The sequence below is a fragment of the Schistocerca piceifrons genome, chromosome 5, assembly GCF_021461385.2.
Source record: "Schistocerca piceifrons isolate TAMUIC-IGC-003096 chromosome 5, iqSchPice1.1, whole genome shotgun sequence".
Lineage (NCBI taxonomy): Eukaryota > Metazoa > Arthropoda > Insecta > Orthoptera > Acrididae > Schistocerca > Schistocerca piceifrons.
In genome coordinates, this window is record NC_060142.1 from 540,573,126 (window position 1) to 540,592,198 (window position 19,073).

At 39.2% G+C, this 19,073-nt stretch overlaps 1 protein-coding gene across 1 annotated transcript in view; it reads right to left on the reverse strand.

The window, feature by feature from the left end:
• The window catches only part of LOC124798178 (tubulin beta chain), a 75,987-nt gene extending 58,435 nt beyond the window's left edge, over positions 1 to 17,552 (reverse strand). Inside the window, exons 1-4 of the mRNA XM_047261464.1 lie at positions 17,496 to 17,552; positions 17,309 to 17,417; positions 16,312 to 16,667; positions 15,862 to 16,061 (exon numbers count right to left, since the gene is read on the reverse strand). Coding sequence (XP_047117420.1) covers positions 15,862 to 16,061; positions 16,312 to 16,667; positions 17,309 to 17,417; positions 17,496 to 17,552 — 722 coding nt within the window. The remainder of the gene's footprint in view (positions 1 to 15,861; positions 16,062 to 16,311; positions 16,668 to 17,308; positions 17,418 to 17,495) is intronic.
• Positions 17,553 to 19,073: the final 1,521 nt, after the last annotated feature.

The following is a 19,073-nucleotide window of genomic DNA, read 5'->3' on the forward strand; positions in this document are numbered from 1 at the left end:
TGACTTGTGTGGTGTTCGGATGTATGAATCGTTCTGATTGTGATGCGAACTCGAAGGGAATAACATTTCGTGCGTAAGTTGTCTCGTTAAGTGTGATTTTACAACTTCATTGTGAATGAACGTGTGCTACATCGGTACTTGTACTACAGCGTGTTTTTCTCCTGTATGATTTTAGATTTCCTAAAAATGAAAGTCGGAAAGCTCTGTGGGAGAATGCCGTGAGGAGGAAGAATTGGCGTGCGTCTAAATGGAGCACTATATGTTCTCAGCATTTCCGAGAAGAGGACATAGACCGAACAGTAAGGCTCCGAGAAAATGCTGTACCATCAGTTTTCCCTACACACCCAAAACATTTGCAAAAGGTATGTTAATTTAAAGAATTAAATTCTTAGTTTTCAAGTTCACGTTTCAGTATAATACGTACGTATCGTCGATAATCGAAGTGTTGAGTAACTCACTTTGTCTTCATCATGTACCAAATTAAAAGCTAACACTACATTAACTGGCGTAAAGTATAGGCCTAAACAGGACACTGTGTAGATTTGCCATTCTATGTACGGTATTTCAGTAAATATTTGTGGTAGTGAACAGTGTTTCCCAGTAGTGTAACGTAACTGAAATGTCCCAGTACGTATTAAAAACAAGGTGTATTTATGGGGCTTTGGAGGTAGGGTATAGCTAACTTAGTTTTCAGTTTCTATTATTTAGTTTGTGATACACGTTTATTACTGAATTAACAAAATTGTATCGTTTACATTGAAGGTTAGCTATTCGTAATATTACATTAAAAACTATTTTTAATCAGAAGAAACACGGACTTTCGCCTTTACGAGATTTTATTTTAAACAAAAACTTTGAAACAACCAATCTGATGACGTTACATGCGTATATGGTGCAATTAGCGACCGTAATACACGCAGCGCTATAGCACACTGGCAATGTTTTGGTCAGAGTGTTATGGCAGCGAGCCACGCCCCCATGGCTTCAAAACGTAGTACGGCTGGGATACGTAGCGCCATCTCCCCTTATTCTTACCTCCATGGGATATCGACCTCTACGCAAGGTTCGAACATCTCTGGCCGGCACAGAGTGGACGATCTTTGCATAGACTGAGAAGAACTGTGTAGAGTTGCTCTTGAGAATAAAGTACACATTACGTTAACCACGTCGTGTATGATTGGAAGTAGTTCCTACTGTACTGTAAGCGATCCTTCCTACATTCCTAATGGGTTTGTTACTCAGGCGACACCCAATCACTAGTCCACGTTCGAAGCCACTGAGCTCTCCTGACTTCTCTACTGACAACGCAATACTCCCTGCGTCTTTTTATAATGGTAGGTCCACTTCTCGTGACATCTAGCGGTTATTATTCTGGGTTTCAACCCCCAGGACTGCTTTTCGACACAACGACAGGGGTACCAAAATTAAAAGGGCAGCACATGATACAGAAGCTGGCCCTGTTCTACTGCGGGTCAGCACCGTTTCACATAAAACGCTTGATGCTGTATCATTGATAGCCAAATCATGGGCATAATTCTTGCAGACCACAGATATTAAAAATAGTTTTTAGAAAGTCTGTTGCCAGGGAACTTGGAGATTGTGATTGTGCGAACGAGTACTGCACCATAAGTTCCCCCAATGAAAACTATCGTTTGCAGTGGTGTTGTTCCATTACCAACTACGTCACTATGTTCTTATTTTTTTGGACTGGGAAAATACAAAAGCTTACCGGTAAAATGTGGGAGGAATTATTTGCCTGCTGCGTAAGTACATGTGCATACATCGCTAGCGTCTGAAAAAATTTTGCTGAAAAGGCGGAAGGTGGCAGTGTAAGACTCTACAATTGCCCAGTTTCGGTATGCGTCGTACCACAAGAACTAACTTTTATAGAAGACAAAGAAAACTTAGAGAAGTGATAGGTAGTAGCATTGAGTCTCAGACTGCTCCAAGGTTCGATCATCATGCATTTATTACTTTTTTTGAAGAGCGAATTGAGTAAGATAATAGATCTGTCCGTTTTGGCTCGAAGAATGCCATGTCTTGTTCCTTTGTGAATGTGTCTCCCCTTTCCGTTGTTTTGAAATTGCTCATGTACTATTCAGACCAAGGGAGGAGAGACGTGAGGAGATAGTCGCTCTTCTGTGCCATACCGCCTTTATTATTGCTTTCTTTGGTGTATTGTTGTCAAGTTAACTACGAGGCGTGGCCTGACTGTTGGGGTAATGCAATCTCTCTTGTTGTACATCGCTGAAAAGCGAGTCAAAATAAATTCATTATAGTAGGGACTGTGGTAGGAGACAAAACTGTGTTCTGCATTTTGAAATAATAAAATACTGTGAGCTTTTGTAAACTGCGAGTGCTAAAACACTTGATTATAATATATCACCTTCGAAATGAAGTGTGTTTTTAATAGTGATCTATAAAAGGAATGCCCATACATTAAAAAAAAATTTCTGACTCAGATATTAGGTGCAATAAGCGTGCATCTGCTTTCATTATAAACCATGGGGGGCGATCGTATACATCACAATATATGTTAAAAGTGAAAAACATAAAAGAATGGTGCATGCAAATGCTTCTTCTAGAACCATATTGACCTTTTTTTCAAAATTGAAAGTTTTCGTGATAAAGATGAAATTAGTAGCTGTTGAAGGAGCGTTCAGTTACCATACTGTCCAACAAAACCAGTCTTTCAGATCAGTGGACTATAATGCTAAACTTATCCAACGTAATTTTGATCAAAAATTTACTTGCAGCTGTAACAAAACCGAGGCAGTTGTATCCAATGTGTTAACCCCATTTGTCAGTTCTCAACAAGAATCTAATCTGCAGAAAGCTAATTTTATTTAAGTGACGATGGATGCATCATACCATAACGAAGTAAAAGTATTTCCATTGCTTGTTAGGTACATTAATCCTACTGAGGGGATTCAAGTTGAAATACTGGATCTGAAATCCTTTCCTGGAGAAACTTCAGAAATCGTTGTCACATTTCTGAGCGAGTGTTTGAAAAATAATAACTTTAAAAAACCGCTCTTTGTGCAAGTGACACGAAATGCAGATTTGGTGGTGTGCTTCCAGAAAAGGCATCAACATCTTCACAAAACTGAGAGGAAATTTAGTCATAACTTACTTGGGGTTGGGGTTCTGCTAATATGATCCACAATACTATCCATATGATGTCCTTCCTATTCATATTGGAGGCGTTATTTCTAAAATATGTTTGTACTTCTTTGTGTATACTGCATGAGTTGAAAATCTTAAAGTATACTGTGAATTTGTAGACCAGCAGCATAAAAAAAGTGGCTTGCTTTACTCACTATGGTCAGACGGCTTTTGACAATGTTTGCTCCTCTGAAATCGTATTTGAATCTCAAAATAAATGTCCGTTTCTTATTAAATCAGTCTATAAAAATCATTCTTTAAAAAAATTCTTTAAAAATTCTTCTTAAAAAAGCTTTCTTCACAAACATCAACTTTTCACAATATACTGCAAAGAGTTGAGGTGAAACAATTATAGTTTTGGAAGTAATCTCTGTGTTTAATGATTTAAAGGCTAATTTAGTTTCCAAGGATGAAGGCTGTTTCATAACATCAGCTGTCAGAACAATTCTTGGTAAATTGGAAAATGAGGGATTATCATCAGAGGTTGCAAATTTTGAACAATATACCCATGTACTTTATCAGACCGCAGCTGAATGTTTAAATAAGTGGCTGGGACCCACTGAGAGATTGTGGGACATCAGTTGGGTAGCACTTAGGCAGGAGTACCCCAATGAAGATTTCATTCGTAAATGGTTCCTTTAGCTGTAACTGACGATACTGACCAGTATTACGAGTATGTCTATATTAAACAATACATATCACTGAAAATATTTGAGCTGATAACGTCGCCGTTGAGCGCCTGTGATCTCCAAAAATATTACAAAAGTGGAAAATGGAAAAATCATCATGTAGCAATTCTTGGGTAGAAATTATTTCACACTGTAACATGAACAATGTGCCTTATACCAATTTTCTCAAAATATTGGAATTTCTTCTTTGTTTACCTGGGACTAACACCATCACCGACCGAATGTTTTCTCATATGAATGGTTTATGAACGACTGACAAGAACACTCTTTCAGTGAAGACTCTGAAAGCTATGTTGATTAACAAGGTGGGCTTTAATTATACTTGCATAAATTTTTACAAAATGTCGAGTGGTAAAGTGAACTTACTGAAGAAAATACGTTCATCAGCAAAATATCAGCGAGGATGAATCCTGCTGTAATAGTTCTACACTTCAGAACTGTTGTACAAGTTACACATTTTTATTTATTTATTATTAATTTCGAATCCATGGTATTTATGATGAAACAATTTTACGCTTTCTGTTTTATCCCTTTTCACTTTCAAAATGTCCTTTTTTCTTGTTTCAAAAATATGGCCAACTTAAATATAGTCTAAGTCCTACATCCTACTTGCTTTTTTAAAGGGAGTTCGTTGCTGAGGGAGCTAGATGAAGTGGCCATTTGAATCGAGAGGACCTAAATGACACCATCTGGTATTGGTTGATTTCTGACTGCTGTGAACGTAAACTAACAAAACACTGTTCAGTGCATCTAGATGTGTGAGAGCAGGAGTGATAGGCGGAATTAACGATGTTATATGTAACTGATTTTGGAATCGTGTTAAGTGTGACATGTTAGTCTCATTGAACACAATGTTGTTTGTTGTAAACACTGTCGGCATTCGATTTCATCGCATCAATAACCTTGCCGAGTGTCTTTTTGGGGATAGCGTATAATATTATTATACTCAAATTATAATGTATCCAAAAAGTTGAGCTTCTTTAGTCGAAATTATTATTTCATGCTTATTTACAGGCGTAGACGTCCGCAGAGGTAGGGGAAGGGGCAAGATGTTGAACTTACCTCTCCTCCCCCCACCCTCGCCGAGCGAGGTGGCGAAGTGGTTGTCACACTGACTCACAGTCAGAAGGCCAAGAGTTCAAACTGCCATCCAATCATCCTGACTTTGGTTAACCGTCATTTCCCTATATCGTTCCTGGCAAATGCTGGGACGGTTCCTTAAAGAGGGCGCGGCCGATTTCCTTTCCCATGCCTGAAACAATCCGACATTTTCGTCCGTCTCTAATGACCTCGATGTCGACTGGACGTTAAAGTCCTAATCTTCCGTGCCTCATTCCTCCCCAAGTAATCTGGAGTATAGAGTTTTGATTCATACATTATACATTATAAATTCTATGAAATTTAATAAGTTTTTGTTACCTATAAAATTTAGTTCTTGTGGTTTGCGACGTCTCGAAACTGACCATCTCATTTGTTTAAAATGTGGCAATTTTAGTCTTATCCCCTCTCCATCCTCTCCATAAATTTCTGCATACCTCCATGCTAACAGAATTAACGAAGCCGTGGTGTACGTTTTATACTCAAGTCAGAAGTCATGATAAGACCCACCGCCAAGCCGGTCCTGGCTCGCACAAGCTAATATAAATTGCTACATGTCACACAGCATATAAACGACAATTGATCATACCGTTAAAAAAGGAAAAACATACAAAATTTAATAAATTACAGCAAGATTTAATGATGGCTATTTTGGAAAACATAGAGAAACTGAAGTTTTCGGACAAAATTGACAATGTTGTGCATACTATGGAGTATTAGCCAAATGAAAATGTTCGTATTAATTGTGTATTTCAGAAAGTATGTCTTACATTTCACACATTCGATTTTTGCTGCAATTGAAACAAGCACATGTACTGTATAACACCGTCAAGACAGTTTCGAGAATATTTTCCGACACAAAATACTTATCATTTGGAGCACTCCCCCCTTCCCCCTTTCACTTCTACACTTTCATCCGTGCCAGTTTTAGCTGCTAATTGTGAAATGCACTGTATACAAATCTTGTACTTGGGTGCCCCTCTCACCTTGGCGTCCCAAGCGACCGCTACTAATAATTGTCATACGTCTTGTACATAAATCTGGCAGTTGTGCCGCATCTCGCGCTCTTCTCAGCTTGTGTCCCAAACGTCGGCTTGTGTCGTTTGTGCCTTAAACAGACCCTGAACTCCGTCGTGTCCAGCAGGGGCAAGTGTGCAGCGGTCCACTGCGTCCAACTGAGCGATTTCCATGCGCCACGTCTGAATACAACAATAGCGGATACAAGGGATCGACAGAAATAAAGGCTGGGGGGCGAGTCTGCAAAGGTACGCATGAACCCTGAGCTTATGTCAGTACAAAAATAAAGCTTCGCCGAACGAAACGGCTAATATCCCTTCAACAGTGTGACAACCAAACAAACAGAAATTATGCAACGATTAATAAAGCTATATTCTTCATTGGGATCGTCAACATTATGCTAAAATTTCCCAAACCTTCAGCTTATCAGAATAATAGACAGTCATTTCTAGAAGTGTCTGAGAGTTCTCTAGTTAGTAAAAAGTTGTACTCCAGTTTCCAAGGCAGGGTGAGAGGAGGGGGTGACTAGTGCCTCCTCTTGCTCCCCCTCCCCATTTGCGAAGTCCATCGCATATTAAAAAATTTAAAACAAAGAATAGGCCCATCTACGATAAGCAAAAAAGCATCTATCAACGCGCAAACGAATTAAATTTGGCAATGGTATTTTTGAGCATGAGCTGTAAAAGAGAAAAGTATGTATGTTGGGTATTATTTTGTAGGAAAATGTGTTCATACAATACTATCCAATCAGAAAGAGTTTTACCACTGTGTCGCAAGGTGTGCTCTTTTCTTTGGCAAATACCTTGAATATGTTTTAAAATGGGTCACACACAGTCGGAAAATCTCAAAGTTGAAAGTGCGAGAATCGGTTGATTAAGTGCGACGACGCTGTGCATTTGCTCCGGCCAGTTTGCAATTTCTTCATATCGCTGGAAAAATTGATCAAAGTATTTGAGCAACAATATAACATTACAGTGTGCAACTATGGACTGTTCTTGTGAAAGATCACCCTTTTCGTACCAAACATAGCTGTATTTCAACCACCATATGCCATACTATCCAACAAAGAAGTCTATCAGGACCCAATTATGGATCTGCCACTTTTTTTTACATAATCTATCAGGGCCATTCCTTGAGAACCTAAAAAAAGAACATTGTCCATCTGCTTATTAGCTGATAAATTGGTTTTCGCATTCTACAGTAAAATTACACTGGTCCTAGTTCATACATTCATGTTCAGAAGAAACAGAACACCTTGAACGGCTAGAGACAGGACGTTTGTACCACAAGATGTGTACATTAGTATGTTCAGCAGAAATTATTAGCATTTGAATTTATTTATATTTTATGCATTTTATTGCGAGTTCCATTGATCCTGATAACAATGGAGTTGCAATGATATGGAACAAGCCAATATTTTTACGATGTTAACAATACAGCAGCACACAATAATGTTAATTCATGACAAAACTCATTGTAACAGCATGGGACACTAGGAGAAATACAAACATATCACATACATCAGAATTAACACTTATATGTACACATTCAGATTAACAATATCAAAGTATTTCAGCAACAATATAACATTACAGCTATAAACAGTTTCATTTATGCTTACATTGCGTGGGTAACTCGGTTGTATAATAAAAACTTGCTCCTATGTACTAAACAATTCATTAATTGAATAGAATGACTTTTGTAGTATATATTCCTTCAGATTGCTCTTGAATTTTGATGTTTCAGGAGCAAGACTTTTCATGACACTGGGTAGAGCATTGTAAATTTTGATGCCTGTATAATTTACTCCTTTCTGTACAAGGTTTAGTTTGACTGGTTACTATGAAACTCCTCTTTTGACTTTGTGTTTTGACCGTGATATTCACTATTGGTTTTGAAGAGAGAGTGGTTTTTATTAATTAAACATAAAAGGGAGTATACGTACTGAGATATCATTGAAAATACCTGTAATTTCCTAAACAGATTCCTGCATGAGTGCCTTGCTTGCACACCACTCGTGATATGTATAGCTCTCTTCTGAGTAATAAAAACGTTTTTTGCCAAGGGCTGAATCCCCCAAAAGATGATTCTGTAAGCCAAAAGTGCATGGAAATATCCGAAATAAGCAGCTCTTATGGCCTCCTTATATGCAGTTGATGCAGTTATGCGTGAGGCAAATGTTGCAGAATGCAGCCTTTTTTCTAGATCTAGGATATGGTTGGACCAATTTAGCTTGCAGTCTGTGTACACAACCAGGAACTTAGCTGAGTCGACTTGCTTAATTTGTTGTCCTGGTTCTTTATGTGCCATGTGAAACTGTGCATAATGAGTTTTTTTAATATTTAGAGAGAGTACATTACAGTTAAACCAGGAACTTAGCTGAGTCGACTTGCTTAATTTGTTGTCCTGGTTCTTTATGTGCCATGTGAAACTGTGCATAATGAGTTTTTTTTATATTTAGAGAGAGTCCATTACAGTTAAACCATTTCAGGATGCTATCAAATGTATTGTTTGCAGATGTTTCCCAGTTGTTCCCTCGTGCTTTGTCAACTAGAAGAGAAGTATCGTGAGCGAATAGGGTGAACTTGCTCACTGATGTGGTGCAGTGTGGGAGGTTATTTAAAAAGATAAGAAACAGTAAGGGTCCCAATACCGAGCCTTGAGGCACTCCAGTGTTGACTATGCCCCACTTGGATAAAGCTGGGATTCCATTACTGTCAGTAATTATTACCCTTTGTTTCCTATCTGTAAGGTAAGATTTAATCCATGTCAACATTATTCCACTTAACTCATAGTAGTCTGCTTTATTTAACAGAATTTCGTGGTTGACACAGACAAAAGCTTTGGATAGGTCACATAGGATTCCAACTGGCGCCAATTTTCTGTCAAGAGATCCGAGAGTTTGATTGGTGAAAGAGAAAATAACATCATCAATTGATAGGCCTTGCCGGAAACCAAACTGACATTGACCGAGAATGTTATGGGTGTTCAGGTGATTAAAAATTTTCCTGTATACCAGTTTATCGAGGGCCTTTGAAAAATTTGTTAGCAGCGATATTGAGTGGTAGTTTGTTATACATCAGTTTTTTCACCTTTCTTGAAAAGTGGTTTCACACAGGCATATTTTAATCTAAGTGGAACAATACCTTGTTTTAGGGATTCATTAAAAATGTGACACAAGGGTGCATTTATATAGCCATGGCAGAGCTTGAGTATCTTAGTTGAAATATATCAACCCCACTATCTTAGTTGAAATATATCAACCCAACAAGAGTTTTTTGACTGCATCTCTCTGATTGTCTCATTGAACTCACTAATAGTTATGGGGGTTATCTGCATCTGGCAAACTCTGGCATTGTTAGCTTTGTGCAGAAGGGCTATCGCATCAACCACTGAGCCTTCACAGCCAATCTTTTCTGCAGCTGTTAAAAATGTTTATTGAAGATATTAACAACTTCCTCAGTATTTTTTTACAATATTTCCATCCTGAATTAATTCTATGTATGTCATGCACTCTATTTTTTTACCACTCTCTCTTTTTATACCTTGCCAGATGGTTTTTGATTTGCTGTTAGAGTTATCAATTTCAGATGTTATGTACATAGTTTTGGATTTTTTTACTCTTTTTAAAATATTACAGTGCAACAATCTATAGTCATCCTTTTTGATGGGATCATTAGATAGCCTTAGGGATTCATATAAATTTCTTTTTGTTCTGCAGGAAGTTCTGATCCCTTAAGTAACCCAGGGTTTCCATTTTGCGGCCTGGAATTGTTTCTCAAGACTATTTTTGGAACTACAGTTTCAAATAATGGCACAAACTCATTAGAGAACAGTTTAAATTTTTCATTAATATTCCTCTCCATAAATACAGGGGTCCAGTCGATATGCTGTTAGAGAAGGTTAAAGATTTCTAAGTTATCATTATTGACTGGCCTGACAGTTTTAAAAGAGTGTTTAGGTTTATCACAGAGTTTGACATCATTTACTGTAAGCAGCTTACCATCACGATCTGACAGACCACTGAGAATTAGACTTCTGTATCTGCCCAGGAATATATTATCGATTAGGCTCTTACAAGTACTACTTACTCTAGTGGGAAAGTTAACTACAGAAATTAGGTTAAATGATTCCATCAGGTGTTCTAGTTCTCTTCTGCTGTTATTTGTAGTTAAGAACTTAACTTTAAAATCACCCATGATATTTAAATCCTTGTGATTTGAATATAATTGGTTCAGAAGTTGTTCCATTTGGTTTAAAAAGGTACATGTTTTCCCTACATGGGCCATAAAAACTGCCAAAATTATAAACGACTTATTATTTGTAGTAATTTCGGTTCCACAGTCCTCAAAGTGCGAATCTGCACTGTAAGTACTTGTGTCTAGGGATTTATATTTTACATTAGTTTTAACATAGTTTGCAGTCCCTCCTTTCTCCTTTATAGTTCTACAATAGCTGGCTGCTAATGAGCATCCATCAATTTGAGGTATTTCAGTTCCATTTGTCATATGGTGATCTGTAAGACATATTACTTGTGCATAGTCTACAGATTCAGCATCAATAATGTCGAGATTTAGAAGCTCCAGTTTGTTTCTGAGACCATTGATGTTTTAGTGGAACACACAGAGTTTACTGCTACCGTTATTTCTTGGTTCGTAGCTACACTTCGATAGCTTAGCATTTCCCCATAAACTCGGACTGTTTGGCAAATTATTACACCTCAGATTATCACCAGTCTTAACATTTGGCCTAAAAAAGCCTTAGAAACAGATTGCCAATGTTTGTCTAACAATACTGACCATGTGATTATCTCTTGAGGCTTATTTCCTGTTACACTCAGTACTTTATTTGCTACAAGTAGTTTTCCCAGGCCGTTTAGATGTAGTCCATGAGCAGTGTGAAATCGGCGGCCAGTATTGTTTATATTCACTATAGTAACGTTTTTGAAGTATTTAGCAATTGATTCATATTGTCATTAGTTGCATTTATTTCATGATTCATTGGGGGAGATCATGAAGATGTGGGATGTAGAGAACAACATTAGTATGAGTTAAGTCACTCAAACATTCTTTTAGCCCTTGACAGGCATTTGATGTTTCGTTTTTAAAGATATCGTTAGATCCTCCAACAAGCACAACGTAATCATTTGTGGATAACTTACCGACTTCTGTCGTGTGTGTATGTTTACTCAACCTGGACCTGGTTTGATGAATCCCGTAGCAGCAATCGTTGTAGATGTCTCATTTAGTATATGAGATGTGATTCGCGCCCATGGCTGTCGGCAATAAACATCAGTTTTCTTATTGACTCTTCTTCCTTGGAACTCTGAGATAGTGGGTGATGGTGTTGGGGAGTAGTTGCGTGTTGATAGGACTGATTATCTCCAGAGCTGTTATTCACCTTAGCACCACTTATATGAATGTGTGTTGTACGCCAATTATATGTGTCTTCGCCTATAAATTGTGATGAAAGGTTTTCGTCACTTTAAATACTATAATCCTTAGAACTGTTTTTCACTTGTATGGCTGGCGAGCACTTATTTGCGATTTTTATATCAGATATCTCGGAGAGATCTGGACTGCTATTCTTATCGAGTCTGCACAATTCACACTTGTACGTCTAGTTTGCCATATCGATAATGAAACGTGCTTTTGTAGCACACACATATGACACCATTTGTCTTTATGGAACACTTTTTGCAAAGATTTGCACAAACATTTTCGTTTTCATTCGATTTACTTTAAGTTTTATCGGTGTCGAGTTCTTCCGGTGCACTAAATGCTTCATGCCGTATTACTTTTTGTTTTAAGTGCGTATTTCCTGAAGTAGCACTGAAATAATTTCGGTACTGGATCTGCATTCGTTTAGCTGTAGGCCTAATTCTTTGCTTTCACATTTCGAGCAGAACCAGATTTTCTGACTTAGATTAGCATTCACATTTCTGAGACGATAAACAGTCTTACAATTAAAACACACCATACCTTTATTTGTTCTCTTTTTCTGGAGCATAGTTCCGCGTTTAAATTTTTCAGAAGCTACATGGCAGTTGTGCTCATGTGAAGGCGTGCTTGCATCACACGAGTAATTCGCTTTTCTATTTGCTTCACCCCTCAATGTTTTCAGTAACTTTTGATACAAAGAAGCATGAAATACACTTATCATCACAATATATAGCAAAATTAGGGCATTTTGTACACTTTTCTACTTCATTTTTCGATTTACTTTCAGAGGTATATAGTTCACTATCTACACACCACAGTCTAATGTTAGACTGTGCTACACACGGTGCCATCTAAAGAGCGAGTTCGAGGTCAACATCGATACTGCGGCACAACACCAGCTGCCGGTTAAGTGCCTGCGGCTGTCGTCGCTATGAGCCGAGGATAATGGATCAATGTGACTTGAGCAGACGTGCAGGATGCCTCACGATCCGTACTGTCAAATCAGTGAGTTTGGAAGAGGGCATGTTATTGGCATGAGAGAATGTGATGCATCCATACTGGGAAATGCTGCTTGTGTGGGATGAAGTATTTTGACAGTGAAAGCGGGAGTGTGCAGAATGTTCACAGAAGGCGTTAGAACACGGCGAGATGGGTCAGGTTGGATCACCAGACCACCACCCGAGAAGGTCGACACCTCATCCGAATGGCATTGCAGGCCAGCTCAGTGTCCACCTCGGCTCTGGCGCAACAGTGGGACACACCGTATACTATCAGGGATGACAGTCCGTCGCCGTTTATTACAGCATGGGTTATGTGCACGTCGTCCACTTCACCGCCTATATTTGACTAATGTGCAGAAACATGCTAGACCGCAGTAGTGTATGGAACGACGTCACTGGGAACAGGAATGGCATCAGATAGTGTTTTCGGATGAATTGCAACGAATTGGAACGATCACATAGATAATAGTGTGGGTAGAGCAAACCAAAGACCGCGATTCATTGGCAGAACACTTACAGGGTGCAACAGGTCTACTGAAGAGACTGCTTACACCACCCTTGTCGGCCGGCCGGAGTGGCCGTGCGTTTCTAGGCGCTACAGTCAGGAACCGCGAGCCCGCTACGGTCGCAGGTTCGAATCCTGCCTCGGGCATGGATGTGTGTGATGTCCTTAGGTTGGTTAGGTTTAAGTATTTCTAAGTTCTACGGGGCTAATGACCTCAGAAGTTGAGTCCCATAGTGCTCAGAGCCAGAGCCACGCTTGTCCGCCCTGTTCTGGAGTATTGCTGTGCGGTGTGGGATCCGCATCAGATGGGACTGACGGATGACATCGAAAAAGTACAAACAAGGGCAGCTCGTTTTGTACTATCGCGAAATAGGGGAAATAGTGTCACAGACATGATATGTTAATTGGAGTGGCAATCATTAAAACAAAGGCGTTTTTCGTTGCGACGGGATCTTCTCATGAAATTTCAATCACCAGATTTCTCCTCCGATTTCGAAAATATTCTGTTGGCACCCACCTACATAGGGAGAAATGATCATCACGATAAAATAAGAGAAATCAGGGCTCGCACAGAAAAATTTAAGTGCTCTGTTCTACCGCGTGCCGTTCGAGAGTGGAACGGTAGAGAACCCTCCGCCAGGCACTTTATTGTGAATAGCAGAGTAATCACGTAGATGTAGATGTGTTTGTTTGTAAACGATGGGCGCATTTTGGTTAGCCACAGACAGGGGGAGCGGCATCACAGTGACTGCATTCACATGAGACATGCAGTGCCACCTCAAGGCCTTGTGATGTGGGGTGCTATTGAGTACAACTACAAATTACAATGTGTGGGATGTGGTGAAACGACGGGTGCAGTGCTGTGACCCAATGCCAGTCACCACAGATGAACTTTGGAACCAGGAGAATGCAGCGTGGATGGCTATACCACAGGAAGCCGTTCACGCCTTTATGCATATCGATGCTGTCATGCGTGGAACAAGCTATCAGGGCCCATGGCGGACCTCGTGCCTACTAGGCAATAGGACACATGCTGAATCGATGTGACAATCATTTCTGCAGAATGTATTAATGTACATAACTTGTGAATACGAAAGTCCATTCTCTATTCGTTCAAGGTGTTCTGTTTCTCTGAACATAAGTGTAGTCTTGACTGATGTACAATAACGGATGCAAGTTTCGCTCACGGTTCCGAAACGACACAAAAATTCCTGTCGATTGTGACTAAACAGCGCTGTCGAAAGACTATTTCTGGATGCGTTCTGGGTCCACAATTGGCAAACCTGACACCAGTCACACACAGTTTTTGTACAGGATACTGTGTCCTCGTTCATTTGAGATGTCTATTGTTCCGATTATCTTGCGCACTTTCGACAATCCTACGTCACAATGTTATGTGTTTTGTCAAAGACCTCCGTTGTAGTGATCTTAACTTGACAGTCAGAGAGCATCTTTCATCCTTGTAGCTTATACTGCCACATAGAAACTCATTAATCTGAAAGTATTTCTGTAGAACCCCATGCATTTTAAACTGTTTTGATCAGTCTTACAGCCTAAGCCTTAAACTGAAAAACTGATTAACCCAAACCTAGAATGAGATTAAGTAACCACTTTAGACAGCTATCAACAGTTACATTCCTGAAGTCCTAACGCAAGGTTTATTTGCAATAGGTACAAGAATTACGCTTGTCAACAACAGCATTTGACAAAATTCTCTGATTTACCAGACCTACCAAACGACACTGCATCTTGATTGCTAACTTCTACATAGTACAGCTCCCTTTCCCGTTCCACTAGAAAAAGACACCAGGGAAAAATTACTACCTGTATGCTTCTGCGTATTTCTTATGCTAGGCCCACACAATGCTGCACACTATCGGGAACGAAAGTAAATGCGAAAAAGTGGCTGAACACAACAATAATCTCTTATTGGCATATATACTATTGGTAACTGTTCTGAAACTACAAAAATTCCGTCATTACGTTGACAACCGACTCCACTTAAACGAACGACGATGTTCCTGGTCACCAAACCTATTTAGTTGAAAAATCCAAGCTGTGAAGCTATTTGAGTTTGTTCGACTTTAATTTCAATCATTGTCTAAAAGAACAAGATGCAGTAGCTAGGCGAGCTACTTTTAGACAGAATATACTAGAGTAAATCTGGCAGGAGGCATTACCACGAACAGAGCAGCATGGTTTCGCCAAGATGTTTCGGAATTGGCTGTTCACAAGAAGAAAGCATTCTTAAAATGCAAAGGCAGTCAAAGTCGAGAGGATTACAGCGAGTGTAAGATCATTTGTAATCGGGCGAACTCAGATCTTTGAAAAATAAAAGAGTTATTATCAGGAACGATATACAAAATGTACGGAACGAGACCTTTATGGAACCCGGAAAAAAGTGTGGTGGATGCTCCAAAAGCAAAAGAAGGATGTTAATGAACGCATTCAGATACAATTTTACCTACCGGTAGCACATTGGCACTCATCTTTAACCAACACACCAAACTAGACTTCTCACAAGAAATGGTATTTTGATAGGTATTCGAGTAAATACAGTAATGAAATTAAAAGTGGCCAAATAAAAACACATGAAGTATTTGCTTTTATGTTTACATGTAGTGTCAGGCCACAGACGTAGAATTGCTGGAAGAATTGTGTTTGAGTATGATTGTATTGAAAGTGCTTAGTACACCACTATAAATATTCTCAGTGTTAAAAACGAAAAAAAACCATCTGTATATGAAAATGCAATGATCGTAAAATGTTTGACAACAGTACATGACCCCAACAAGAAGCTCAAAAATTCTAAGTCCCCTTTCCTAGCGAAACTGATGTGCACGTCCATATTTACATTTGAACGGCCTAAGCACAACACAAGCCTTGCAATTTAGGCAACTGCTGTTGGCGTTAACGACATTCATTTCCTTCAATAGAACACGTACCTGAGACATGTTGTTACTCCAGACATTGCTGCAGACACTAGGTGATTCAGATCTCCATAAGTCGGAGTAGTGAGTTTTAACGTGCGGAAGCAGATATCATACAGGGCTTCATTGTCGATGCAGTATGTCTCGTCGGAGTTCTCAACTAGCTGATGGACGGAGAGAGTGGCATTATATGGTTCAACAACTGTGTCAGAGACCTGTGAAATAATATCGTCAATCACTGAATGGTACAACAATACATGTTAAAGGATATCTAGTGACAACTGAAAGGTTGTGCCAGACTGACTCGAACCGGGAATTCCTGCTTATTACGAGCAATCGTCTTAACCACTAGGTTACGTGAGCACGCCCCCAAGCCTGGCACAAACTTTAATTGACACACATCTCCATTGCTTGCAGCGTATTCAACTCAGTACATGTCTACATTAATACAACTTCCGCCCTTACCTTAGGTGATGGCACAACACTGAAGGTGTTCATAATGCGGTCAGGGTACTCCTCCCTTATTTTCGATATCAGCAGCGTTCCCATGCCAGAACCAGTTCCACCGCCCAGCGAGTGAGTTAGCTGGAATCCCTGAAGACAGTCACAACTTTCTGCTTCTTTCCTCACAACGTCAAGCACCGAATCCATCAATTCAGCTCCTTCCGTGTAGTGTCCCTTCGCCCAATTGTTGCCTGCTCCACTCTGCCCAAAAACGAAATTATCGGGGCGAAACAGTTGTCCAAACGGCCCAGACCTGACTGAGTCCATAGTACCAGGCTCCAGGTCCACGAGAATGGCTCGTGGCACATATTTCCCTCCTATGAGAAAGAAATTGTCTGTTGGTATTCAGAATTGGAAACATAGCTGTCAGTAACTAAAACCGAAACGGTCAAGTATAATTATATTTGAAGTATGAGATCTTAATCACATGTATGTTTATTTTATGTCAGAAGACAGCCGGAATGACCATTAAATGCAATGTTCTCTACAGTACTGTGGAAAGAAATGCCTTTGGAAAGAAATACCATGAATTTAGCTTGCCACAATTTTAAAACTCTAAATCAAGATATTCTGATGGCTTTTCGAACTATGAATTTTGTCGCAAAGGATTATATATCTCCCTCCACAAAAATCAGTCGAATAAAACCTAAATAAATTTACCCCAGATCCTGAATCTCACCAAAGTCATGTTATGTGTTACGCTCAAAATTCGATAACACGATTTATTTAAATATTTAGAGCAACTGTTTCCCACAGTTCACAGAACAAATTTATAAGCAAGTAGAAACAACGAAAGAAATGAAACAGTCTCATTCCAAAGTGATAGTCAATGGTAATCTCAAATGAGGTATGTTATCTGCGTAAATAGCCATATATTCATCGAGGTAAAATTTTCAGTAATTAATAAGAGATACTACAAGTAAAGTGTCACAAATAACTATAATTTACAGTGAATTACCTGTTGCTTCGTTGTAGTACACATTTATGCGCTCCAGTTGTAAATCAGAATCTCCATGGTACGTTCCAGTCGGATCTATGCCATGTTCATCGGAAATTACCTCCCAGAACTGAAAAAAGAATATTATTATTTGTATCACTAAAGTACGAAGCTTGTGAGATAACTTGCAATAAAACTACTTGAATACCTTCGCCCCTATTTGATTTCCACATTGTCCAGCTTGAATATGTGCTATCTCGCGCATATTTAATCGGTCTTAAATTACCACTTGCTATCGCAAACCACTCGCATTCCCTATCTTTTAGCGTTGGAGTATGCGTTGACTGCTGTGCGAAATTTAGAAATGTGCGTGTTACAACAATAGACTGCGGAATAGTTAGTAAACAGGAAAATCCGATATGAAGTTAAAAACTTTTCTTGCGGAAATTATACCGCCAGAACGTACTTTATCCTGTTCTGAAAGCGTCGACTGTCATTTTACCATTACAAAGCCGCAACTGACGTTTATTTACCTAAACGGTATCGGAACTACTTTCTGTAGCTATAAAACGCGGTTAAATAAGGTTTATTTGATGCTTTGTTGAAAAAGCAAAGAATATCCATCTAAGAAGAATCTAAAATCAGAAACACAGCTTTCTAACTTTTTGTGATTTTTTACATTAGTTTTTTATAAAAATATGCAGCGAAGGAACATTCAAGCTACGAATTCTTAGTTTTGTTTTTATTTTGCGAGACATCTGTCCCCTTCTTGGCATTTACTACACTATAATCACACTACCAAATAGAATTTTTTTATACAAACATGTATGTCGGCTCTCCCGTTTTATCTGCTTCCTACAAACACAGATACAATGAAAGAGCATTTCAGCGCCATTTTAGGTCTTTGAAGACATTTTACTGTATTTTTCTTTACTGTTATAAACTATTAATTCAGTGTTTATTTCATAAGGACAGACGAATGGAAACCGGCTAGAAAAGTACGTTTAAGGGGATGCCCCTGTCAGAAATGTTGCCTCCAAGAGCGGGTGAAGTCGAGCAGGCCACAAACTTCTGATATATAGTGCATATTGGGGCATTGATTTCCGATTTTAAGTTCACACGAAGAAACACAAAATTCCGTGTCCGCTGATTGAATAGTGATTTCTCTCCATGGGAAAAATTACAGTTGCAGTGCCCATTGCCTAGTAGCTCTCGATTAGTACTGGTTGACCTCACACAACAGAAAAAGGCGCCACAAACTTAGAAGTGTCACTGTGTTAGTTGAAACGTTTTCGTCTTTTACTCGGAAATTGTACTACTGCGTACAGAGTAGCTTCTTCCGGACAGTTGCTTCCAGCACTACTATGCGTTAAGGTGGCTATTCACGTAACTCCATGCTTGACAAGCAGGCATGAGCAAGCGTTTTGCACAAGCATGCACGAATCCTTCATGCCTCCACATAGCTCAAGTATGCTTCTACAAGCATCAGTACGTACCTGAAATATGTGCAGTTCATACCACAATGCGTTCACATTACTGATCTAAGATAGCTATAAATTTTGCGAAGATATACATAGAGAGTCCATCAAGAGAATGTCATCAAGAATTTGAAAAACAACGAAGCCCCAGCTATAGATGATATTTCCATAGAAATGCTGACTGTGATGGGAGAGGAACGTACGCGCGCTTTACATTTAATATGTAAGAGATGCATATTTTCTAATTCTTCATCACAAAAAACGGTCAATTAGGAACTGCTCCAGTTATCGGACTACAGCATTAGTAT